The sequence below is a fragment of the Ahaetulla prasina genome, chromosome 14, assembly GCF_028640845.1.
Source record: "Ahaetulla prasina isolate Xishuangbanna chromosome 14, ASM2864084v1, whole genome shotgun sequence".
Classification (NCBI taxonomy): Eukaryota; Metazoa; Chordata; class Lepidosauria; order Squamata; family Colubridae; genus Ahaetulla; species Ahaetulla prasina.
In genome coordinates, this window is record NC_080552.1 from 7,223,088 (window position 1) to 7,249,673 (window position 26,586).

The window sequence follows — 26,586 nt, forward strand, 5'->3', positions numbered from 1 at the left end:
CCTCCGGAAATTAAAAGACCCACAATATTAAAATACACAGAACAAAATATCTGAGGTATAAGATAAAAAATGTAAATATTTTTTTTCTCCTCCTTGTTTTTTTTTTTTTGAATGTACTTGTTTTTTATTTTACTTATTTATTTGTTTGTATTTTTTTTTCCTTTTTTTTTTTTTTAGAGTTGCTAAAATGATGCATTACTGCATGTATTGCCATCCCCAGACCTCGGAAAGCTTCCATTTGGATCCCCATTTTGGGGAGGAATTATGTGGTTTTGTTTTGTTTTGTTTTTGTCATTTAGTATGGAGCAAAACGGCTGTATCCCCCTCGGTATATACTAGCCTGCAATGAAGAAAGAACGAGACCGACATCGTCAGCATGGCTTCTGTTCTTGGCATCACTCAGGGGTGTAAAAGCATTCTGAAACAAAGCAATTTGAGGGGTGGGTGTTTGACTTCCACTTTTTTTTTTGCCATAACCAGATCTGCAATTTTTTAATTTTATTTTTTTTAATTGTTATTTTGCTACCTTCTGGGGATTTGGCTCCAACTCTTGGCCACGCGCCATTTTCAAACCGCGCTATAGGCAGTCCTCAACTTACAACCGTTCGAAGTTATAACGGCACTGAAAAAGATGACAATTTTTTTTCACACTTACAACCGTGATTGGCGTCTCACGTGGTCACGTGATCAAAATCCAAGATGCTTGGTTCAGGTTTACGATGGGCCGCCGTGTCCCGGGGTTGTGGGTTCCCCCTTTTAATGGTGACCTTCTGACAAGCAAACTCAAGCGGGGAAGCCAGATTCCCTCAACAACCGTCTTACTAACTGAACAACTGCGGTGATTCACTTAGCAACGGTGGCAAGAAAGGTCGTGAAATGGGGCGAAACTCACTGAACGATTGTTCTGCTTAGCAACAGAAATATTGGTTCGGATGTAAATTGAGGACTACCTGTATCCAAACTGTGCCAGCGGCGGGTTCTCCTGATGAATCATCATCAGCCCAAACAAGGATTCATTCCTGATTAACTAATGGACTGATGTTGATTCATCAAATGGATTCTGTTCCTTTTGTGTCTTAGATGGTCCAAACTCCACCCTTGACGCTATTTTTTTAATGTAGAAATCTGCAGAGTTCATTCTTCGTTAACAAGCAAGGATACCAATAGCAACTACACAACAACAGTGGGATCATCTCGTGGTGACAGGAAGGTTTAGGACGGAGCAGGTGAGATCTCAGCAAAGAGATGGAACTTAAGGTCATTGGTGAGTGTTTAGTTCGACGTTTCTCAACCGTGGCAACTTGAAGGCCCGTGGACTTCAACTCCCAGAATTCCCCAGCCAGCTACAGAATTCTGGGAGTTCAGTTCACCAAGGTGATTTAGCTGGGGAAGCTTTGTCCTCATTAATTAGAAAGTCAACATCCCATCTCCTATTTTTACAGGCATTTGTAAAACCCACAAAGGGAAAATGCATTCATGTGTATGTGTGTGTGTGTGTGGGTAGGAAGAGGTTTCCTCCTGGACTGTCCTACTGGCAGCAATTTTTTTGGCATAGAGAAGTCAATCTTTTCATAAATCTGTTGATCAAGTTTTGTTTTAATAATCCAACACCGACAGCATTAACGAGAAAATCAAATGGACCTATAAATATTCCTTTATTCTTATTTATGTAAACACTTGTATTCTGCCCTCCAAGTCTGTCCTACCATCTTTCACTTCTTGAGCCCAACGCATGTTGATACATTCATTTTCTTTCTCTGGTGGCACCGTTAAAATGCCCTCCATCCGTATTAACATTTTACGGGTACGGTTGAGCCTTTCTTTTTTATTATTATTATTATTATTTTTCGGCTGAAAAGTGCGGTGCAAAATTCATATAAATGTCCCATTGGCAGGATCACAGCCTGGCCATTGTTGTAAGATTTCAGTTGGTGCAGATCAGCTCATTTCTCTCAGAAATGCAGACTGAACAAAATCTGTGAGGATCACTAAATGGGCTGCAGGAAAAAAAAGTGTGGGATTACTTGAGCCGTTAACGCACCAAAAGCTGTTTTTCTGTACACGGGCTGCCCTCCGTTACAATCCATCAATGACACAAAACACAGTTTTCTGGCTATCACCATTAATTTTGGTCTCCTAGCCTCCCTGACTAAAATGGCTTCCTGCTGAGGCGGTTGATACTAAAAACCACCACCTGGGTTTCCCTCATGATCAGAAGTTTGATAGGGTGCATCTTGTCGATTTCTCTCTCTCTCTCACGTTTATTTATTAAATTTATATCTTGTGTTCCCTGAAGGAGCTTGTGATAGTTGACATGGAATCGTTTCCCCTTATCCCAACTACTCTGTGATCGATGTTGGTCTCAAGAGAAGCTCTAACTCATGGGTGTCACATTTTTGGGGTTGTTTGGGTAGCATTGAGTGAAGAGGAGTTGTCTTGAGCCACATATACCGTGTTTCCCGAAAATAAGACCATGTCTTATATTTTGTTGAACCTTGAAATAAGCGCTTGGCCTTATTGCCATGCGGTCAAAAGCCCGATTGGGCTTATTATCAGGGGATGTCTTATTTGGGGGGGAAACAGGGTACATCTATATATATTATAGTTAATTACAAAATAATGTTAAAAGTTTATGATATGGTGGGCTCGCATTATTAGCTGTTTAAGGCCACATTCACCCCACAGTTCATGGGCTGGACGCACTTGGTCTAGCCCAAAGTTAGTCCCCAGATTCTACCTTTGGGGGACTATCAAACAGTATTTGTACAACATTGCTTGGCTGTTGTTGTTTTTAAACCATGGTTAGGCCTCTCCCTCCTTTTAGGCCTGGCTGTCTTAACACACGATGATAACTCAACATATTTCATTAGTCATTCAATACATTCTGCAAATCTTGAAAAGGATAAATTCAGTAACATGAATAATTATGGAGTAGAAGCTCCATCTAAATTTCCGATGTATTCTATTTGTTTGTTCCCTTTATATCCTGCCTTTCTTCAAGAACTCAAGATGGTTAAGAGGGGATCACCCTTCATTTTATCCCCTCAGGAATACCTTTCTGAAGTCAGTTGGGCTGAGAGGGTGTGATTGTCTAGGGCCATGATGGCGAAACTATGGCACATGCACCAGAGGTGGCACGCAGAGCCCTCTCTCTGGGTATGTGTGCCCTCGCCAGCTACTCTTCTGGTTTCCAGTGCACCAGCTGATCTTTGTGGGCTCCAGAGTGCTGGAAAATGACCTGAAAATGGCCCAAAAAACGCCCCCCAAAACAGGTTGTTTTTCACGTTTTTTGAGCATTTTTTGGGCCAAAAACAGCCCAAAAAACTATCTGAAAACAGCCCCAAAAAAGGCAAAAGCCAGCCAGCTGGTCTTTGGGTTTCTGATGCTCCGGCATGTGCAAAGACCAGCTGGCCAGCATGCGTGCATGTGCCAGAAACCTGAAGATCAGTTGACCAATGTGCACATGCGCACCAGTCAGCTGGTCTTTGGGTTTCCAGCGCTCCGGCACATGCACATGCATTCTGGTTTGGGCACTTGGTGTCAAAAAGGTTCGCCATAACTGGTCTAGGGTCATTCCATGGTTGGGCTCCCCTGGTTGAACGTGGCCTTGAACTAGAGTCCTAACCCAAACTTTGACCTAACCATTCTGCCTCCATGAAACAGGTACACATTCATAAGGACTCACTGCTACTCAAACACATGGATGGGGCCTCAAAGATTCCCCCAAAGTGATATCAAATTGCAATATCAAATGTGATTAAAAGATTGTTCTTTTATATATATATATAGGTCTTGGCATATTCGGGTCTTTTCCTGTGTAAGGTTGAGAGTATCTTGGTGACATTTTGATGAGGTCTCACTCATGAACTTCAGGCTGGTGCTTTCGGCTTCGTGCTTTTGTGAGCAAAGCGTGGTCGGAGCTGCCGTCTCTCTATAAATACTGGTGGGGAGGTGGGGACTGTTGCTGTAAGCGGGTTGGTTGGCTGTGCGGTTGCATTTTGATTGGTAGAAGGAGTGGGTGTTTTCAGATTAGTCGTCTGTTTTGTAGTATCCTGTGTGGGTGTGGTCCTAGTCTTTTGTATTGTAATGACCTGGTTAATGGGCTGTGCAGAAACATCCTCACCTTACACGGGAAAAGACCTGAATATGCCAAGACCTACATACCTATACCCATGAAAATCTACGAAAACATATATATATATATATATATATATATATATATATATGTATGTAGGTCTTTGGTTATTCGGGTTTTCTCCCACGTAAAATTGAAAGTGTCTTGGCAATGTTTCGACGAAGTCTCATTCGTCATCTTCAGGCTGGTGTTTGGTGTTTACAGCTTCGTGCTTCTAGGAGCAATGGTCCTAGAAGCAGGACCTAAAAGGTTCTAGGAGCAATTGCTCCTAGAAGCACGAAGCTGTAAACACCAGCCTGAAGATGACGACTGAGACGTTGTCGAAGCGTCACCAAGACACTTCCAATTTTATGCAGGAGAAAACCCGAATAACCAAAGACATACATACATACATACATACATACATACATACATACATACATACATATATATATATATATATATATATATCAGCTCTGCTGACCACTCAGATCTACCAATGAATCTATAAACAATTCATTTGTTTGTTTGTGATATTCCTATGCTGCTGACTCAGGGCCATGGCAAAACCTGGGGAGAAATTCTTACAGGATCCAATCTGGGTCGGTCACCAAGTCTAGAGGTTTAGTCTGCCATACTTTCCTCCTTCTGCTGGAGCCCATCCTCAGGGAACTTCTCTCTACTGGAATTGGGTTATTCTTTTATGTGGTATTTAAATGATGCCTGTTTTATGTAGCTCTTTAGATATTGATTGGGGTGTTGATGACTGGCTACTAAGTCGTTGGCTGTTGTACAGCCAAGTCCTCACCTCCTAAGTACTTGTTAAGCCGGTGGTAAATCGGCACTCTTGTTGTCAAAAGAGGGGCCCATTTCCCAGGCTTCAATCACTTCCCTGGCTGTTTTTATGCCTGCTCGTCCAACAATCTTAATAGCGGAGTAGTAGACTAAATTTCTAGTCCCGGTGGCCGACCCAGATTGGATCCTTCCATATTATCCTGGGACACACATATTCGCCTTCATTTGTGAGAAATTCTTACACTGTTTGTAGAGGATGTAGGCAAGCTGAGCCATACCTGGACTCAGAAGTCAACTAGACTTCTCTTCCTGGCAGAGGATGCTGGCTTTCGACCTGCCCAACTTGGCTATAGCTTGTTGATTTGCCAACCTCACCCACTCTACATTAGTTAGATGATCTGGTACAGATTGTGCATGAGCGCCACTGTAGATGCAAGAGCCAGCTTGCGGCATGGATTTAGGATTTACCTGCAGCCCTGCCAACAAGTAAGTCTCGGTTTGTGGCAAAATTACTACTGAAGTTTACTTGCAAGGCAGTTGGATGTTATACTGCAAGGCATTTTACATCATTTTACATTCATGTATGTACTACATGTGCTTGTATATATCAGTGTGCATGTATGTTTATGTATGTATACTATACTTTTTGTGTGTGTGTGTGTGCACATACTATATATATATATACATACATATATACAGTCTAATTGGTGCAGAGAATGTATTGTTGCAGGATAGATGGCTAGATGAGTGGGTGGATGGATGGATGGATGGATGGATGGATGGACAGACAGATAGATCAATAGATGTCTTATTCCTACAGGGCAGCTGCTCCCTCTTTAGGCTCATATAAAGGGGAAGAGCTGTTTTAATGAAGGGCAGTGAGACACAGTGCATGAGAGAGAGGTGTGAACTCAGTGGTGGGATTCAGCCAGTTCGCACCACTTCGGGAGAACCGGTTGTTAACTTTCTGAGCAGTTTGGCAAACTGGTTGTTGGAAGAAGTCATTAGGGCAGAGAACCGGTTGTTGAATTACTTGAATCCCACCACTGTGTGAACTGCTTCGGAATCATTTGTGAACTGTGCATAGTCCTAGGAATAAATGCTCTTGGGTCTACAGTACGTATTGCCCGAGTCTCTTAGGGGCACCTGGGGGCTCAGATTTCTGCCACGACGGAGCTCCATCAGTAGCTTTAGAGGTATCCCTTTCTCCGCTGGCAAACGGGAAGCCACTTTGCGCACAGAGCTTTGGGTTCAAAAGCTTCACTGTGAACCAAAGAGAGGCCTCCCCGTCACTGGCATCTGCCAGTCAAAATGATGAAAGCAGTGTCCTGGCGCTGGCCACACAGCTGTGAACCTTGGGCCTTGCTTTGATCATTTGGATGAAAGCAGCTGGAGCTCGAAGGGGCTCATATTTCACATGGTATGTGGTGCTCCTTCTCCTGCATAGAGATGTTCCTTTAACAACAACAAAAAATAAATAAACAAATAAATAAATAAATGGTGGGATAGGTTAATTACGGAGCTCCGGATGATGTCTGCTTGTCTTCTGAATTTAGTGGGCTTTGGTTGCTTGCTGAACCTTAGGAATATGTTCTTAGTTCTGCAAAATTTTTCTTGGAACGGGCAGAGCAGAAGGGGCGATGTTACAAATTTCCTTTACCCAATAATTTTATAAGACTTTACTACAATGATGCTACCTAAAGCTGTAGCAGAACTGGGATGCATGAAGTCTACAGTAAGTGGACGACAGCTCAGTAATTAGATGCAGAAATGTAAATTGTAAAGAATTCATAGGTTTTTAAGAAGCCATTGAACAACCATTTGTCTGAAATGGTATAGGGTTTCCTGACTGAGCAGGACGTTGGATTAGAAAACCTACAAGGTCTTTTCCAGCTCTGTTATTCTGTTATACTGTGGTGGCGCAGTGGTTAGAATGCAATACTGCAGACTATTTCAGCTGACAGTTCGATCCTGACCGGCTCAAGGTTGACTCAGCCTTCCATCCTTCTGAGGTCAATAAAATGAGGACCCGGATTGTTGGGGAGCAATATGCTGGCTCTGTAAATTGCTTAGAGAGGCCTGCAAAGCACTGTGAAGTGTTATATAAGTCTAAAGGCTATTGCTATACCAGGCTAAGCTATCTACTATGTTTTATAAATGGATGAGATCTTTTCAAGAGTAGTGTTATCTTGAAAACCAGTCTAACAAAATACATTTATTTAAAAAAAAAATTCTTCCAAAGAGAGAAGGCCACAAATTGATTGATAAATGGGACCAAATAATTTACTTAAACTCAGTGGGTAAAATGAAAATCTGAGGAAAATTTAAGTCGATAGTTGTGAACACACACACACACACACACACACACACACACACACAGTGAAGTTTAAAATTTTTTTTTTGCAATTTTGTCCACTGATTGCTAATTTAAAAAAAAAAAATTCAGTAAATTGAAAAGGAAAGAGGTCCTTATCTAAATTCATTTTTTTAGATTGCTTAACAACTACAACACTTGTTTTTCATCTCCTTGGCTTGCTGTTCTCAATCGCAACTAATTTTGGGGATAGCAGTCAAAAGATCTGTTTCTTAACAATTCAGAACATTTTAAATATGTTTCTTTTGTCAAAAAGTGGGCTGTGCCTGAGAAGAAAAGATACTGGAGATGTTGATCACTGGAAGTTTAATTTCTCACAAAGATGTGTATTTCCAGATTAAAGAAAAAAGTTCTTAATAAGAACTTTCCATCACTTCGCAAGTTATTTATTTTTTTCATTTCAAGTCTGTTGGAAAAGATGCTTTCCCCATTTTTGTCCGTCCAAATCATTTAAAAGCCACCCCTCGTTGGGTCACAAGTTTTTTTTCTCCACAAAAACTAATTTAAGTGACAAACTGCCATTGGTCAGAAATGGTGTAGGGTCTCCTGCTTGGGCAGTGAGGTTGGACTAAATGACCTACAAGGTCCCTTCCAACTCTGTTAAATCTGTTAAAACTGCTTAAATGGTATTCCAATAGCCATGGAAAATAATGTGAAGGTTTCTCCTTAGCCCTTCAAGTCCACCCATCAAGTTGTGTGGATAGTTATGTGGGATGAAAGAAGCCACAGCTTTATGGAACAGTTAAAATAATTTATTCTGGTTCTACCCTTAAAAGAGGAATTACCCGCAAGTATGATCATAGGGATATATCACTATTAAATTGCATTCCTGTCGACCGAGAAGGACCGAGGTGCTTCTGGGTTGAAAGGATACGCCAATGACATCAACATTGCTTGGGGGATGCCCAGTTGGGGCCCCTTTCATGTCCCTGGCAAGAGCTTCAGCGAAGGATGGGAGCTCACCCCTGCCTCACAGAATATTTGTGGCTTGAACCTTCAACCCATCATCCTAACCACATGAGCCACTATGCTCCTCTGTTAAATAATCATGAAATAACTAGGCCAGGAGTGTCAAACTCAAGGCCCACAGGCTGGATTCAGCCCACGGGGTGCTTAGATCTGGAAACAGCAAAAGACTGGCCCATGGTGCCTCTGCCAGTGAAAATGGAGCTCAAGAGGGCAGTGAGCAGCTCTCTGTTTTCGCTGACAGAGATTCTAGCAAAACAAACTAAAAATAAAACAAAACAACAGAAGAAATGTTTCCCCTTTTGCATTTGAGGATCCAAGAAGGGGCAGGAAAGGAGAAAGACAAAGAAAAAGAAGGGAAGATGGGAAGAGAGCAAGGAAGGAAAAAGAAGGAAAGAGGGAAGAAGAAAGGAGAAAGAAGAGGGAAGGAAAAAGAAGAAAAGGAAGGAAGGAGGGAGATTATAATGAGAATAAGGGAGGGTCTGAGGGAAGTCCTGCCTTAGCACTGGGCTATCACAGATGCCCCCAATATGAGTGATGTCAAGCTGGCCATGCCAACCCCGGCCACACCAACAACACCTCCCCCCAGATCAAATACAACTCTAATGTGGCCCTCAATGAAACTGAGTTTGACACCCCTGAACTAGGCAGTACCCCTTCCTTAACCAGGTAGTCCCAGAGGTCTCCTAACTCCCACCCAAACCCTAGACCTCTCTGCTCCTGCAAGATACCATTCATCAGGTCAGGCCAATTCTGCGTCATCCCCTTCCAGCCCTAAGTTGTTGCGGCATGCTTACCAACATGGACCGTATTTGTTGTGACTCCAGCCCCTGAACCTGGCCCCATGCCCGACAGTGACTCCGAGAGTGAGGGGGAAGGGCCGGTAAGGCTTACCTCGGGAGCACCAATTCCTTTGGCCCGGCTCCAGGAGCCAGAACCAGGCCAGTCGGAGGACGTAATGAGGCCGTCATCCCCTGATTCCTCCCTTCCCCAGGCTACGCCTTCAGGCCCAGCTGATAATAATAATAATCAAGCTTGGATCCACCCGCACTTCAGAAGATTAGAGAGGCGGCATCATCAAAGGGAAGGGTGGGGCAGGAGCCCCACCCCACAGGATATATAAGGAGCTTTGGGACTGCTCTCACTCCACGGGAAGCAAAAGCTAGCTGAACCGTTTCAAAAAGAGCTGAAAGTCTTGCTACGTGAGTCATTTGTTTGAACTTTGGCAGGCAGCTGTGATTTCTCTGCCAGGACTGATAGGAGCCGTGAATCCACTGGCTGAAGGCCAGCTCGTTACTCCAAAGTGGGGAAGGAGACAGAACAGTATTATTCTATTTCCTGAATACCAACTGTTGAGACCAAGCTGCCGAGATCGGTCCCATTCTCATTTGCCCAATCCTCTGGTTTTTAGAGAAGGCGGAAAACTCTGCAACCCCAAATCAACAGGATTATTATGATGCCCTGGGCTAAAATGCAGGAGGATTTCATTGGGCTCAAGAGCTGTCCAAAGAATTGGACACAGCAAGTTTTCATCGTTCTAGGAAACCTACCACAGCTACCGTGACATTTGCTGTAATGGCATCATGACCTATTGCAGTGTTTCTCAGTTAGCAGCATTAAGACATGTGGATTTCATCTCCAACAAGTCTTAAAGTTGTTGAAGTCCAGATAAAGGGTCTCCAGCTGGCTGCGGAACTCTGGGAGTTGAAGTCAACAAATCTTAAAGGGACCAAGGTTGGAGACCCCTGGTCCAGATTGTCTTAACAGATTAACAGATGATTTGAAAGGGACTTTATAGGTCATCTAGTCCAACTCCCCCCTCAAGCAGGAGACCCTATGCCATTTCTGATAAAAGGCAGTCCAATCTTTTCTTGAAAGTCTCAAGTGATGAAGCTCCCACAACTTCTGAAGGAAACTTCTTTTCCATTGGTTGATTGTTCTCACTGTCAGAAAGTTCCTCCTCATTTCTAGGTTGAATCTCTCCTTGGTCAGTTTCCATCCATTATTCCTTGTCTGGCCTTTGGGTGCCTTGGAAAACAGGTTGACTCGCTCCTCTCTGTGGCAGTCCCTCAAGTATTGGAAGACTTCTATCATGTCTCCCCTGGTCCTTCTTTTCACTAGACTAGCCATGCCCAGTTCCTGCAACTGTTCATCATAAGGGTCCTTGAGTGGCTCAGACTGCTAAGACAGTCTGTTATTAACAGCAGCTGCTTGCAATTACTGCAGGTTCAAGTCCCACCAGGCCCAAGGTTGACTCAGCCTTCCATCCTTTATAAGGTAGGTAAAATGAGGACCCAGATTGTTGGAGGCAATAAGTTGACTTTGTATATAATATACAAATGAATGAAGACTATTGCTTGACATAGTGTAAGCTGTCCTGAGTCTTCAGAGAAAGGTGGGATATAAATGCAAATAAAATAAAATAAATAAAATAAAATATGTTTTAGCCTCCAGTCTGCTAATCATCCTGGTTGCTCTTCTTTGCCCTCTTTCTAGAGTCTCAACATCTTTTTTATAGCGTGGGGACCAAAACTGGATGCAGTACTCTAGGTGTGGTCTTACTAAGGCTTTATAGAGTGGTATTAACATACTCACTTTGATAAACACTGGCTATTTTATATTGCGGGTGCTTCTTTTACTTCTGGAACTTTGACTTTTGCTGTATTTTTTTTTTAAATAATCCATTTTAATAAGCCATACACTACTCAGAGAACAGGGCATATTGGTCAGTATAGAAATGGAATCAATAATATACAGTATGCTCAATAGCAAGGGAGGTACCAGACCGTATTATGGGGAAGAGGCCTCAGACTTTTTCAGGATAATTTCACAGACTTCCACACTTTCAAGGAAGTGCTGTGTTTTCCAGCACACTGGCCAATGTCACAGAGCATGCTTTGTGTATTTTTTTAACTGCAAAGGTTATAACCCAGGGCAACATAGCTTTTAATACATCAATATTTATAACATGTCTACTAGTATGGTAGGTTATAATGCACAGTTTCCCCCAAAGGTATATTCAGAATGAAAAGAGGGGAAAAAAGAAAAGAAAAGAAAGATAATCCATTTTAAAGGAGTCCAGACTCAACTCAATTGCATTATGTGCTCTGTCTACTGAAATAAACCATTGAGGGCCCAAATCAGGGATAGTTAGATTTGGAGAGAAATAAAGGAATTTCTCAACTGCTATGGAAAGATAACTTTATTATACAGAGATATTATATCCAGTTTTAACCATCATGACTATAAAACAGTTGTTGAGAGTCTGGAAACAGTGCAGAGAAGAACAACAAAAATGATTAGGGGGTTGAAGAACAGTGGTGAAATTCAATTTTTTTACTACCGGTTCTGTGGGCGTGGCTTGGGGGTGTGGTGTGGTTTGGTGGGCGTGGTAGGGGAAAGATACTGCAAAATCTCCATTCCCACCCCACTCCAGGGGAAGGATACTGCAAAATCTCCATTCCCTCCCCACTTTTGGGGGAAGGATATTGCAAAATCTCCATTCCCACCCCATCTCTGGGGCCAGCCAGAGATGGCATTTGCCAGTTCTCCGAACTGCTCAAAATTTCCACTACCGGTTCTCCAGAACCTTTCAGAACCTGCTGGATTTTACCCCTGTTGAAGAGTGAAACATATGAGGAAGGGTTGCAGGAATTGGGTATGGTAAGTCTAGCAAAAAGAAGGACTAGAGGTAACATGATAGTAGTGTTCTAACATTTGAGGGGCTGCCACAGAGAAGAAGGGGTCAATCTATTTTCAAAGCCTCAGAAGGCAGTGGATGGAAACTAATCCAGGAAAGAACCAACCTAGAAATTAGGTGAAATTTCCTGACAGTAAGAACAATTAATCAATTAATCAAGTTTAACAATTAAACTTGTAGTTGCTCCATTATTGGAGATTTTAAAGAAGAGATTGGACTGCCATCTGTCAGAAATGGTGTAGGGTCTCCAGTTTGGGCGGGGGGGTTGGAATAGACGGTCTACAAAGTCCCTACCAACTCTGTTAATCTGTTAATATATTGCTGATTTGTAAGAGTGGACCTGGCTAGTTGAGCAAGCCAAGGTTTAAATGACCCATCTTTTGGAGAAATGCATCAGCACAGCATTTGATTGATCACAATTCTCCTTAGTTTTAAGGCTGTGGGGTTAATTCTTTAGTGTTGTTAATCCAACTAGAGGTGAGAGCGCTGAGACTCAGAGTTCAGATGTAGTGAATTTTTTTTTAAAAAAATCTGACATTTGCATGACAGCATTTTTTGACTGCTGAGAATGATTGAAAGGCCTGGTTTGATTTTGCAGAATAAGTCGATGTACTTTTTAAACCATGCTAAATTGTCATTGCTATTGTTTTGGGGATGTACTGATTAAAACACTGATTAAATTAAGGCTTTTCCCCAATTTATGCTATTTATTTGTAAGAAAGTATGGCTCATATAAGGGTTATTTTACCCAACCGGGATTTTTCTTTTCACTGAAAATCAATCATGCAACTATCATAAATGGAGTTTTGATTATTAATTAAAGGTACCATTTTAATTTAGACAGGATCTCTATTGGATAGTAAGCAAATTGATCCTGATCGTATAAGAACCTGTTAAAATGAAAATTTGTTTGGGGACAGTATCCAAAAGTCATTTGGGAATACTTTGGGGGAAATTTGATGATAGTTTGAGAAGGAACTAGAGGTCCTAGTGGAGTATCACATGAGTATGAGCCAGCAGTGTGCTGCAGCTATAAAAAAAAAATCCAATATAGTCCCAGGGCTGCATTAATAGAGAGATGGCATCAAAATCTCATGAAGTGATAGAACCGCTTTATAGTGCTCACACACTTGGAATAGACTGTTTAATAGACTGAAAGAGTCTCAAAATTGTCCTTGACAGAAGTTGTTAGACTCTTTCTGAATAGTGCAACTCATTTTACAAAGCACCCAAAGGCCAGACAAGGAATGATGGATGGAAATTGATCAAGGAGAAATTCAACCTGGAAATAAGGAGAATTTTTCTGACAATGAGAACCATCAACAGACGGAACAGAAGTTGCCTTTGGAAGTTGTGGGAGCTTCATCACTGGAAGCTTCAAGAAGAGAGTGGACTGCCTTCTGTCAGAAATGGTATAAGGTCTCCTGCTTGGGTGGAGGGTTGGATTAGATGACCTCCAAGATCCATTCCAACTATTCTATTCTATTCTATTCTATTCTATTCTATTCTATTCTATTCTATTCTATTCTATTCTATTCTACTCTACTCTACTCTACTCTACTCTACTCTACTCTATTCCATATTCTATTCTACTCTACTCTATTCCATATTCTATTCTATTCTACTCTATTCCATATTCTATTCTACTCTACTCTGTTCCATATTCTATTCTATTCTATTCTATTCTATTCTATTCTATTCTATTCTATTCTATTCTATTCTATTCTACTCTACTCTATTCCATATTCTATTCTATTCTATTCTGCTCTACTCTACTCTTCTATTCTATTCTATTCTATTCTATTCTATTCTGTATTCTATTCTATTCTACTCTACTCTATAACCATATTCTATTATACTCTACTCTTCTCTACTCTATTCCATATTCTATTCTATTTACTCTATTCCATATTCTATTCTATTCTATTCTATTCTATTCTATTCTATTCTATTCTATTCTATTCTATTCTATTCTATTCTATTCTATTCTATTCTACTCTACTCTACTCTACTCTACTCTACTGGTGTTGTGTTGTTATTTAAGCAGCGATTAGACAAAAAGTTAAGAAAACTGTTGTACTAATAATCCTTAATTTAGAAACTCAAAAAGATAGTTGCTTTCAGTAATGTTGGCATGCTGAATAGATGAGTAATTATAAATGCATTTTTCAGGTTGAAAAATGTTTACTTATTAAAATGCCCAAGTAAAATGTCCAATCTTAGGAGGATATTTCCCATTTGAATAGCCAGGCACCATGATAAAAGAGGAAAGATTTAATCAAGTTGCTTTTTTTTGTGTGAACATATATGTGATGCAGCAGGGACTGAGGCATTAGCGCATGTATTGACTGACTGCCTGGCACAGAACATTATCCTGAACCATGGTTATGACGAATAGTTCAGCAGCCTATGTATCTCAGAAGAACCTCATAGGAGTTCCTCTGTTTGGCTCTTTCGCTTAGTTGTGTCTTCAGTCTCAGCTTGACAATGATTGATAGAGGGGTGGTTGGAATGTCGGGGTGGGAATGGAATGCCAAGACTCCGTCTGCAGATCGTGAGACCCTGCTACCACCCTCAAGGCCATGCCGTGCAGGTGTTTGAACGATCCGGACTGTTCCCATAACAAAAGAAGTGGATGTAATTGAACAATGCAATGGAATGGCCAAAGGGAAAAAGCAAGTTGAAGTATGTGAGCTTTTTGCACACGAGAAAACCAGAACTGGTTTCGCTTCTTCTGTGCCAATGTAGCGTATTCAATAAACTTTTACTTTTGGGAAGCATAAGGTCCCAGGACTTCCTTTTCTGGATTCTCTAGCTGGACAGTTGAGAATGACCACAATTAAGCCCAAGATTTCTGCTGCTAAGCAAGATAGCTGTTTTGCCTCCATTTTATGACCTTTCTTGCCTTGGTTAGCGAGTGAATCGCTGCTGTTGTTAAGTTAGCTACATGGTTGTTTAGTGAGTTACATGGTTGTTAAAGGAATGTGGCTTCTCCGTTGATTTTGCCTGCCGTAAGGTGGCAAAAGGATCATATGACCCTGAGATCCTGCAACCGTCATAAATATGAGTCAGTTGCCAAGCATCGAAATTTTGATCACATGATCATGGGGATGCTGCAACGGTTGTAAGTGTGAAAAATGGTCATAAGTGACTTTTTTCAGGAACATTGTAACTTCCCCATGATCACTAAACAAACTGTTGTAAGTCAAGAACTACCTGTATTTTATGTGTGGTTAGGACTTGGGGATAACACATAGAAAATGGCCTTCTTTCCGAAGAACACAGGGCAAATTTGACTGTAAGGACGATGCCGCTAGATGGGCTAAGACTTTGTTTTCATACTGGGTTATTTCTTTTACTCTTTTGTATTTTGATATTTGTATTTATAAATATAGGGGTGCTGCTGCTGCTGCTATTACGGCTATTTGAATAGAAATACATTTTAAGACAGGAATGTAATGCTTCTGGTTATAACAGTTCTACATCAGGTCCTAGAAAATTATATGATATATATTTTTGAGTTGAAATGCACACATACACACCCTCTCACACACACAAACACACACACAATAAATGTGGGCTCCCGGTGAAGAAAAATGATTGTGGCTTGAGTCGTTTGCTTTTTGAGTCAGCGGGATTCAGTGAATGTCAAGCAAGCTTTGTCTCCATTTCTGTCCATCGCGGAGGCTAGTATCTGCTCATTTTTACACATTATTTTAATTTCATGGTAAAAATGTGGCTTCACTTTTGACTCCGGGTGTTTGCTTAGAATGCAACAAAGATCAACAGTGTCCAATGCAATTTCCCTGTGGGTTTTTTGATGGGTACATTTTAGCTGTTTGTACAACTACAGGTTCTCTTGAACCAGGATATTTCGTTTCCCTGAAACGAAAGGAGGGGCTAAATGTTAGCCTTCCTCTCTTGCCAGGTGACTCATTTTGCATTTATTAACTCTAATTGAGAGGAAATAGCCAGGAAGCGGGCTAACTGCCTGCACCAGCTTGGAAAACTCATTTTCCGCTTTTTGTAAGAAGCACCGGTGTGACTTGGACCTCAGGGTTGTATAAATTCAATTGGTATGGGGGGCAGGGAGTGAGGAGCACGGACATCTCCGCAAATGCCTTCTACTCATGATGGATTTAATTATCAAAATGACTAATTATTCCATTAAGGTAAGTGCTCAGCTAGGTGATACTTGCAAAATTAAATTTATATATACAATACACACACACACACATATATATATATATATATATATATATATATATATATATATATATATATATATATATATATATATATATATATATATATATATATATATAGTCTTTAGTTGTTGGGTTTTCTCCCGTGTAAAATTAGAAGTGTCTTGGCGACGTTTGACGAAGTCTCATTCGTCATCTTCAGGCTTCAGCTTCGTGCTTCGTGCTTCTGGGAAGCACGAAGCTGAAGCCTGAAGATGACGAATGAGACTTCGTCGAAACGTCGCCAAGACACTTCCAATTTTACACGGGAGAAAACCCGAACAACCAAAGACCTATATATATAGGTACTTACATTGCACTACGTTGCCAAGAAATTAAGACATTGATCAAGTTTACTGGGAAGGATTTAAGGTGGCATTTTAGCAGCCGTTAGCAGAAGAGACAAATTCAATTAAGGAAAAGTGAGGAGATGTCAACCATGTTAAGGACGGAGGAGACAAAGGGAGGAAAAAGGAAGCTTGGGTTAGAAGGAAGTAGGGGGAGAAGGAGACAAACACTTACCATGGCACCAACGCCGTAGGTGGCTGCTGGAGCAAGTGTGTGGTGGTAGGGGTCTGCAGCATAAAGTCGTCCGTAACTACAAAGGAAGCAAAGCTCTGGATTAATGTAAAATATATACATATGTATTTATTATAATTAGAACTGCAGAAAAAACAATGGCTACTAACCAGCCTTCCATTGAGGACCTGTATACTGCACGAGTCAAAAAGAGGGCTGGGAAAATATTTACAGACCCCTCACATCCTGGACGTAAATTGTTTCAACTCCTACCCTCAAAACGATGCTATAGAGCACTGCACACCAGAACAACTAGACACAAGGACAGTTTTTTCCTGAACGCCATCACTCTGCTAAACAAATAATTCCTTCAACACTGTCAAACTATTCACTAAATCTGCATTACTATTAATCTTCTCATCGTTCCCATCACCCATTTCCTTCCACTTATGACTGTATGACTGTAACTTTGTTGCTTGTATCCTTATGATTTAAATTGATTGTTTCTTAATATGATTTGATTGCTTATTTGTACTTTATGATTATCTTTAAGTATTGTACCTTATGATTCTTAACAAATGTACCTTGTCTTTTTATGTACACTGAGAGCATATGCACCAAAGACAAATTCCTTGTGTGTCCAGTCACACTTGGCCAATAAAGAATTCTATTCTATTCTATTCTATTCTATTCTATTCTATTCTATTCTATTCTATTTTAGCCTAGCCTAGCCTAGCCTAGCCTATATATATATAGGATAGGATAGGATAGAATATATGTATGTATGTATGTATGTATGTATATATATATATATATATATATATATATATATATATATATATATGTATATGTATATGTATATGTATATGTATATGTATATGTATATGTATATGTATATGTATATGTATATGTATATGTATATGTATATGTATATGTATATGTATAAAGAAAGTATTTTTCTGTTGAAGCACAGAAAGGGTATTCGAATCCGAGTAAGGGTATGGCTAGTTTATATCTATCTATCTATTTATCTATCTATCTATCTATCTATCTATCTCCAGGAAGGAATTGCAAAATGAACGCAATCAAACATTCCGTCCTACCCAATTATGTCGGAAACGAGATGACTCAGCACTTTATGGAAGCAATCTCCTCTGGAGATTGGGTGACAAAGGACCCTAATAGCATTAGCAATAGCATTTGGACTTATATACCACTTCACAGGGTTTTATAGCCCTCTCTAAGCGATTTACAGAGTCAGCCTATTGTCCCTGCAACAATCTGGGTCCTCCTTTTACCAACCTTGGAAGAATGGGAGGATGAGTCAACCTTGAGCTGGTCAGGATTGAACTCCTGGCTGTGGGCAGAGACAGCCTGCAATGCTGCACTTTAAAACCACTGCACCACCATGGAAAGAAGGAAGGAAGGAAGGAAGGAAGGAAGGAAGGAAGGAAGGAAGGAAGGAAGGAAGGAAGGAAGGAAGGAAGGAAGGAGAAAAGGAAGAGCAATAGCAATAGCACTTAGATTTGTATACTGCTTCACTGTGATTTTACAGGACTCTCTAAGCGGTTTACAGAGTCAGCCTCTTTCCCCCAACAATCTGTATCCTCCTTTTACTGACCTCAGAAGGATGGAAGGCTGAGTGAACCTTGAGCCTGGTGAGGTTTGAACTGCCAAATTGCAGGCAGCCGGCAGCCAGGAAATGGAACCTGCAGGACTGCATTCTAACCACTGCGCCATTGCAGTTCTAATGAGGGCTGATTGGAAATGTATGATTAGCTGGGAGGAGATTAACCCTAAGCAGCCAACACACAGGGCTGCAGGACAAAGACATTCAACATTTTCAATAGATGAGAAGAAAACGTATGCCAATGTTTCCTTTTCCTTTCAGGCAGTAGGAACCACAGCCTTTTCCATAGGGCATAGTTCAAGAATGCTCCCCCTCTGGAAATTTCAAGGCACCTGGTATGAGTCTAGGACAACTCACAACAGCCAACTGGCCATGGCCAACTCACCACATCCAACTCACCATGGCCAACTCACCATGGCCAACTCACCACATCCAACTTGCCTTGGCCAACTCACCGTGAGATAACTCACCATGGCCAACTCACCACATCCAACTTGCCATGGCCAACTCACCATATCCAACTTGCCATGGCCAACTCACCATGAGATAACTCACCATGGCCAACTCATCACATCCAACTGGCCATGGCCAACTCATCACATCCAACTTGCCATGGCCAACTCACCGTGAGATAACTCACCATGGCCAACTCACCACATCCAACTGGCCATGGCCAACTCACCCTGAGAAAACTTGCCATGGCCAATTCACCACATCCAACTGGCCATGGCCAACTCACCGTGAGAAAACTTACCATGGCCAACTAACTTGCCATGGGACAAGAGTTACACTAACATCAAAGAAATGGTGGAATATAATCATTAAAGGAAGGATGCCAAAAGAGGGACAAAATGAAATGTGAATGACAAAAAATAAAATATTTTTAAAATTATTTTAAATAACTAAATAGAATGATTGAATTGTCCTGTGGTGACTTGTCCTGCAGTGAGCTGGCTGTGGTGAGTTGTCCCATTCCACCTGGTATGATCTCACCTCAGCCACACTACTCCTGGCGGTTAGGTGGTCACTTTTGTTAGACACTGAATTATAACATCTATCCCCTTTGCAATTTTATGGCTGTTGGAGTTATGGTGATTTTATTGTGGTTTTATCTTGGTTTAAGATATTGCCTCATGTGTTATATTGTCCACATGTCTATTTCTATCTCTATTTCTATCTCTATATCATCTATCTATCTATCTATCTATCTATCTATCTATCTATCCATCCATCCATCCATCCATCCATCCATCTATCCATCAATCTATCTATCTACATCTAGATATAGGTTTTCTGAGGTTTTTGCGGGTGTTTGTATATAGGTCTTTGGTTATTCAGGTTTTCTTCCACGTAAAATTGGAAGTGTCTTGGCGACATTTCAACGAAGTCTCATTTGTCATCTTCAGGCTGGTGATTACAGCTTCGTGCTTCTAGGAGCTATCTGTTATTGCAGCTGTTTCTTCCTTTTAACTGCTAGTGGGGGTTTGAACTGATTGGTTGGGAGCTTGGCTGTGTTCTGATTGGGTGGAGACCCCCACTAGCAGTTAAAAGGAAGAAACAGCTGCGATCACACATTGCTCCTAGAAGCATGAAGCTGTAATCACCAACCTGAAGATGACGAATGAGACCTCATCGAAACGTCGCCAAGACACTTCCAATTTTACGCGGGAGAAAACCCGAATAACCAAAGACCTACATCTAGATATATATAGATATATGTTTTTTCTAACAATGAATAGCACTAATACACTGAATTTTCTACACACCACACTGTATTTTCAAGAATTGGACAAGTAGTTCACTCTGCCTTTTGAAATAATAAAGAATAATAAAAGCAGATCACCTCTAAATCCAAAAAAAAAACAAAAAAAACCCATCGAGTTTAAATTGATACTCCATCTTATGAATTATGTGTTTGTTCTTTTTCTAACAATGAATAGCACTAACGTAATCAGAAGCTAGCTTATAGAAGGAGAAATTTAATTCTCCCCCCCCCAAAAAAAAATCTGTTGAAGACTATTGAGGAATGTGCAACCTCCCCCCACCCCTTGGGAAAGGTTACAATGGGCCATGAAACTTTCTGATCTTTTCTCAAATCAGATATTTTTGCTGGAGAAGGAAGGGCTTCAAATGTTGATTTAGACCCAATTTCAAAATCTCATTCAATTCCTTCACGAAAACGAAGTGGACGAACCATGCAGGCATGACGTCCAGTTTATAGGGACGTGCCTTGCTTGCTTAGGACAAGCAGGGAATGCTAATCAGGTTGTGTTTTGAAAGGAATGACTCTTCTCTTAACAGCAGCCAGCATCAAATCTGTCACACGACAGTCCTTCTATAGAAGAAGATCTTTCCAAAGAACCAATCCATAAATCAGGGGTGAAATTCACTTACCTCCTTACCGGTTCACAAATGTGCGTGCACCGTCGTCTGCGCATGTGCAGAGGCTTAAAACCATCACAAAAAAAGCGACATCATGATGTCTGCACGGGTGGGCGGAGCCTCCCGCAGCAGCTGCTACCGGTTTGCCCAAACCGGATAGAACCGGCTGAATTTCACCCCTGCCATAAATGTTACTTAAGACCATGTCTCATTGTCGTCTCTCAGTTGATGAATAAGCCCCCCCTTTTTTTCCTCCTCAGGTTGACCTCTAACCTTCCGAATATGACAATTTTATTATGATTAATAAATTTCATTTCCACAGAGGGGAAAAGAACCGTGTCAGCTCCTTTTTAAATGCTAATTTCCAAAACACGCCTTTACATGTTGCGAAAACTGAGAAGTTCAAAAGCTGAGCCTTCGGCAGGCAGATGCTACCTGTAGCACCAGTCACATTGCGCATGAGGTGGGAACAAGGAAACCTCACCCGTTTCCTTCCTAGGGGCTACTGAGTTTCTTTCAACACGACTCCAGGGCTTCGTATTTTTTACAATTTCTTCTTATAGGTTCAGGTATGCAAACATGGACTCTGCATTTCGATTGACCGGTGATATGGAGAAGGAAAGGCATAAAACAAAAAAGCATAAAGAAATTATTCTGTAATATCAGACTTTATTCTGGAAACCTGTTCTTGTTAAAATTGTAATTATCTTGCTCCGCGGGATTTAAAACGTTGGATTTACAGCCTAAAGGAGGTCCCAGTGGAGATAGACCATCTTCTACAATCTGGTCCCTTCAGGTGTTTTCCAAATCTCAGAATTATAGCTTCACCCAACTTGTAAAATTTGAGATAGATGGCCTCAATATATCTGGAGAACATCAGGCATTTTAGAGGCAGTTGTGTCTGATCATTCAGAAACCCCAGAAGCTTATCTACTAGGACAAGCACAAAGGCTTAGAATTTCAGTTGCAAGTTTTAGAATGCTGGCTTAAGTAACAACTTTCATTCTTTCTCCTATGTTAGGTTATTTTTCTGGCACTGATAAGATGGGATTTGGGTACTGAACATCAGGTTTTTTCACCTATGCCCCCTCATACCTAACCACCCAAATAATATTTTTGGGACACCAGAGGGAAGGTCACAAATGACAATCATGTGTCCACAGGATGCTCTAATTCTGTGCAGTTGCCACATGCCCAAATCCTGGTCACACAACCCTATGGTGCTGGGTTGGCCAGAGCTTTGAGGACTTGGTCATGTGACTTGTTCACTACGATTGCGACTTTGGTCACTGAAAAAATGTTAACCAAGGACTGTCTGTAATTTCGATTCCTGCACCATGCAGGGAGTTGGCCTATATTTCGAGGGGAGTGATATTTGCTCACTTCTGGAGACAGATATTTTGATACAAAAAACAAATATCACAAGGATCTTCTCTGGAAAATGCCATAATGACAAAATAAACATCTAAAAATTTCTCACATTTATTGGCGCTGACTAAGGGAAAATGGAAGCATCTTACTGGGATGAAGGATGGGGCCCTGTTTAAGTAAAAAAAGAATTGTTCCCCTCGTACATATGTGCTAGTCGTTCCCAACTCTAGGGGGCAGTGCTCATCTCCGTTTCAAAGCCAAAGAGCCAGTGCTGTCCGAAGACGTCTCCGTGGTCATGTGGCCAGCATGTCTCAACACCAAAGGTGCACGGAACGCTGTTACCTTCCCATCAAAGGTGGTCCCTATTTTTCTACTTGCATTTTTTTTACGTGCTTTCGAAACTGCTAGGTTGGCAGAAGCTGGGACAAGTCATGGGAGCTCACCCTGTTACACGGCAGCACTAGGGATTCAAACCTTTTAACTGGTGACCTTTTGATTGACAAGCTCAGCATTTTAGCCACTGAGCCACCGCGTCCCTGATAAAGAAAAGAATTAAGGATATGCAAAACTTATAGGTTACTTCTCTAGCATTAACTACCCTATCCATGGGGAGTTTCAGGAGTCTCCAGAAAAGGTAATCAAGCCCTTCAAAGTTTTCCAGAAAATTCTTTCCCTGAATTGGTGATATTTGCACATCTTTAAAAAGCTTCTACTTCAAGTCAGTCTCTCTCTCTCTCTCTCTCTCTCTCTCTCTCTCTCTCTCTCTCTCTCTCTCTCTCATTGGAAGGATCTGCACTCTGCCCATTCAGAAACTTTGATTTTCTCCTTTGGATGTCTTGAGCGGTCTTTATTTTTTATTTTTTTTCCTTGAAAATATCCTGGAAACTTTTTGCATCTCACACGAAATGCACAGAAATACTTGAGCGTGCTGTGTTGCATCTGCAAGTGCGCGCGCACACACACACACACACACACACACACACACACACACACACACAGAAAAACACATCCACAGATGTACAAGTTCACAGACCGCCACTTCATTAACAGCGGCAGATTGGAACGCAAACTCCCTCTATTTACAAATTACAGAAGGCGGCTTGCCGTAATCTTGTCAAGTTGTCACGTTTGACTAGCCATGTGAACTGACCTAGAACTCCGAGTGCCGAGCAAGGCAAGCTGTCAAAGAGATAATGACAAAGATGCCAAGAGGCTTGCCAGGGCTTCGCGCAGGGTGAAAGAAAAAAGGATTAATAAAACTTCAACTGTGCGAGAGAAAAGGGATAATCCGGGTTTTACCCTAACCTGCCGTGGCTTTAAAAGAAGTCAAGTCCCGCAAAAGTCATCTGCTTCTATAGCGATAAAAGAAAAGAAAAGAAAAGAAAGGAGTGCCACCATAAAGGGAGAGCTGAATTTATCAAGGAGATTAATTCTGCACCTTGCTGTAGCGTACGCCAAATCTGTCTGGATAGAGATGTTTACATCTCTATTGGCGTTCCCACAAAGAACTTAGACAGGTTAAAGGTTCAACCCAATTCGAGGCCAGAGACTAACGGGGTGGCGGTGGGTGAATTTGGATTGCATATTGGTACAGGTAGTTCTCAACTTACAACAATTCGTTTAGTGATTGTTCGAAGTTACGATGGCACTGAAGAAAAGGACTTATGGTCGTTTTTCACCTTTACAACTACTCCAGCATCCTTGTCAGAGCATTTGCAGCATGACTACTATTAGGAGACAACCCAGGAGCAAAACACAGCACACAGAGACTTAGAGACGCTATAGTAGTAATGGTACTAGTAGCGTGTGTAGCAAGGAGAGTAGGAACTGAAGAGCAGGAGGCAAGGATGTATTAGAAATAGAAAGCATCGTGAATATGTTAAAGCATTCGGCTGTTCAACTTTAAATGGGAGGAGTGTCAGGGTAATGATGATTTAAAGCTGACCAGCCCTTTAAGACTGAGAATGAGTCAGCAGGGTTACTGCCACTTTAAGAAGCTGCGTTAAGAAGCTGTCTATATAAGGGAGGCCATTAGAGGGCATCTCTCTCTCTTCTCTCTCTCTCTCTCTCTCTCTCTCTCTCTCATTGGAAGGATCTGCACTCTGCCCATTCAGAAACTTTGATTTTCTCCTTTGGATGTCTTGAGCGGTCTTTATTTTTTATTTTTTTTCCTTGAAAATATCCTGGAAACTTTTTGCATCTCACACGAAATGCACAGAAATACTTGAGCGTGCTGTGTTGCATCTGCAAGTGCGCGCGCGCACACACACACACACACACACAGAAAAACACATCCACAGATGTACAAGTTCACAGACCGCCACTTCATTAACAGCGGCAGATTGGAACGCAAACTCCCTCTATTTACAAATTACAGAAGGCGGCTTGCCGTAATCTTGTCAAGTTGTCACGTTTGACTAGCCATGTGAACTGACCTAGAACTCCGAGTGCCGAGCAAGGCAAGCTGTCAAAGAGATAATGACAAAGATGCCAAGAGGCTTGCCAGGGCTTCGCGCAGGGTGAAAGAAAAAAGGATTAATAAAACTTCAACTGTGCGAGAGAAAAGGGATAATCCGGGTTTTACCCTAACCTGCCGTGGCTTTAAAAGAAGTCAAGTCCCGCAAAAGTCATCTGCTTCTATAGCGATAAAAGAAAAGAAAAGAAAAGAAAGGAGTACCACCATAAAGGGAGAGCTGAATTTATCAAGGAGATTAATTCTGCACCTTGCTGTAGCGTACGCCAAATCTGTCTGGATAGAGATGTTTACATCTCTATTGGCGTTCCCACAAAGAACTTAGACAGGTTAAAGGTTCAACCCAATTCGAGGCCAGAGACTAATGGGGTGGCGGTGGGTGAATTTGGATTGCATATTGGTACAGGTAGTTCTCAACTTACAACAATTCGTTTAGTGATTGTTCGAAGTTATGATGGCACTGAAGAAAAGGACTTATGGTCGTTTTTCACCTTTACAACTACTCCAGCATCCTTGTCAGAGCATTTGCAGCATGACTACTATTAGGAGACAACCCAGGAGCAAAACACAGCACACAGAGACTTAGAGACGCTATAGTAGTAATGGTACTAGTAGCGTGTGTAGCAAGGAGAGTAGGAACTGAAGAGCAGGAGGCAAGGATGTATTAGAAATAGAAAGCATCGTGAATATGTTAAAGCATTCGGCTGTTCAACTTTAAATGGGAGGAGTGTCAGGGTAATGATGATTTAAAGCTGACCAGCCCTTTAAGACTGAGAATGAGTCAGCAGGGTTACTGCCACTTTAAGAAGCTGAGTTAAGAAGCTGTCTATATAAGGGAGGCCATTAGAGGGCATCTCTCTCTCTTCTCTCTCTCTCTCATGTATCTCTCTCCTCATCACATGAATCTACATTGCTGAGTTCTCCGTGTAGAGTTGAGAAGATGTTTGACTGCATCTCTCTCCTCATCATATGAATCTACATTGCTGAGTTCTCCGTGTAGAGTTGAGAAGATGTTTGATTGCTTATCAGGTATTTGCATACCGCGTATATTTCTGTATATATCTTGTATATAAACCACTGTTAAATGTCTAAGTCTCTGTGTGCTGTGTTTTGCTCCTGGGTTGTCTCCTAATAGTGGTCACGCTGCAAACGCTCTGACAATCCTCATGATCAAAATTCAGATGCTTGGCAAGTGACTTGTATTTATGACAGTTGCGGTATCCTGGGGTCATGTGATAATCTTTCGCGACCTTCTGACAAGCAAAGTCAAAAGGGAAGCCAGGTTTACTCAACCACCGTGTGACTAACTTAACAACTGAGGCGATTCACTTAGCAACTGTGGCAAGAAAGGTTGTAAAAATGGGGCCAACCTCACTTTAACAAATGTGCCACTTAGCAACAGAAATGTCAGGCCCAATTGTGGTTGTAGGTCAAGGACTACCCTTCCAACTCTGTTAATCTGTTAACCTATATTCCCAACTAATAGCCAGAAGGGATCCATGGGAAGGTTTCATCATTAGGAAGAGCAACTTGGCTGAACTTAAACCTAGATTAATCCTTATTCCTTATATTAGGCAACCTTTGTCTTTTCAGCTACCGTGCTGGTTCTCAACCTTATCAAGTTTAAGATGTATGAACTTCAACTCCCAGAATCCCCCAGCCAGCATGTTGACTGGGGAATTCTGGGAGTTGAAGCCCACATATGTTTATGGAGATATCAGTCATCCAGGTCATGGTTGTCCCAAAGGTGCTTTTTTCAAAAACTTTCTGGTTTTTCTTTGAAGATGTTTCGCTTCTCATCCAAGGTACCAGTCAGAGCCTGAAGAAGCTTCTTGGAAGAATGAAATCCTTCCATTACCCACCCTCCAGTCAGAGCTGAAGAAGCTTCTTAGATGAGAAGCGAAACATCTTCAAAGAAAAAACCAGAAAGTCCAGTTGCCTCTTGAAAAAAATGCACCTTTGGAAGTCAGGTTGAGAAACACTGAGTTAATAACGGTTGTTTCAGGCTTAGAATGTTA

At 41.4% G+C, this 26,586-nt stretch overlaps 1 protein-coding gene across 3 annotated transcripts in view; it reads right to left on the reverse strand.

The window, feature by feature from the left end:
• Positions 1–295: 295 nt before the first annotated feature.
• RBFOX1 (RNA binding fox-1 homolog 1) overlaps positions 296–26,586 on the reverse strand; it is a 634,773-nt gene continuing 608,482 nt past the window's right edge. For all 3 annotated transcript variants that reach the window (XM_058157660.1, XM_058157659.1, XM_058157658.1), the window contains 2 exons: positions 16,716–16,791; positions 296–418 (listed from right to left, as the gene is read on the reverse strand). In XM_058157660.1, the coding sequence (XP_058013643.1) occupies positions 296–418; positions 16,716–16,791 (199 nt within the window). The remainder of the gene's footprint in view (positions 419–16,715; positions 16,792–26,586) is intronic.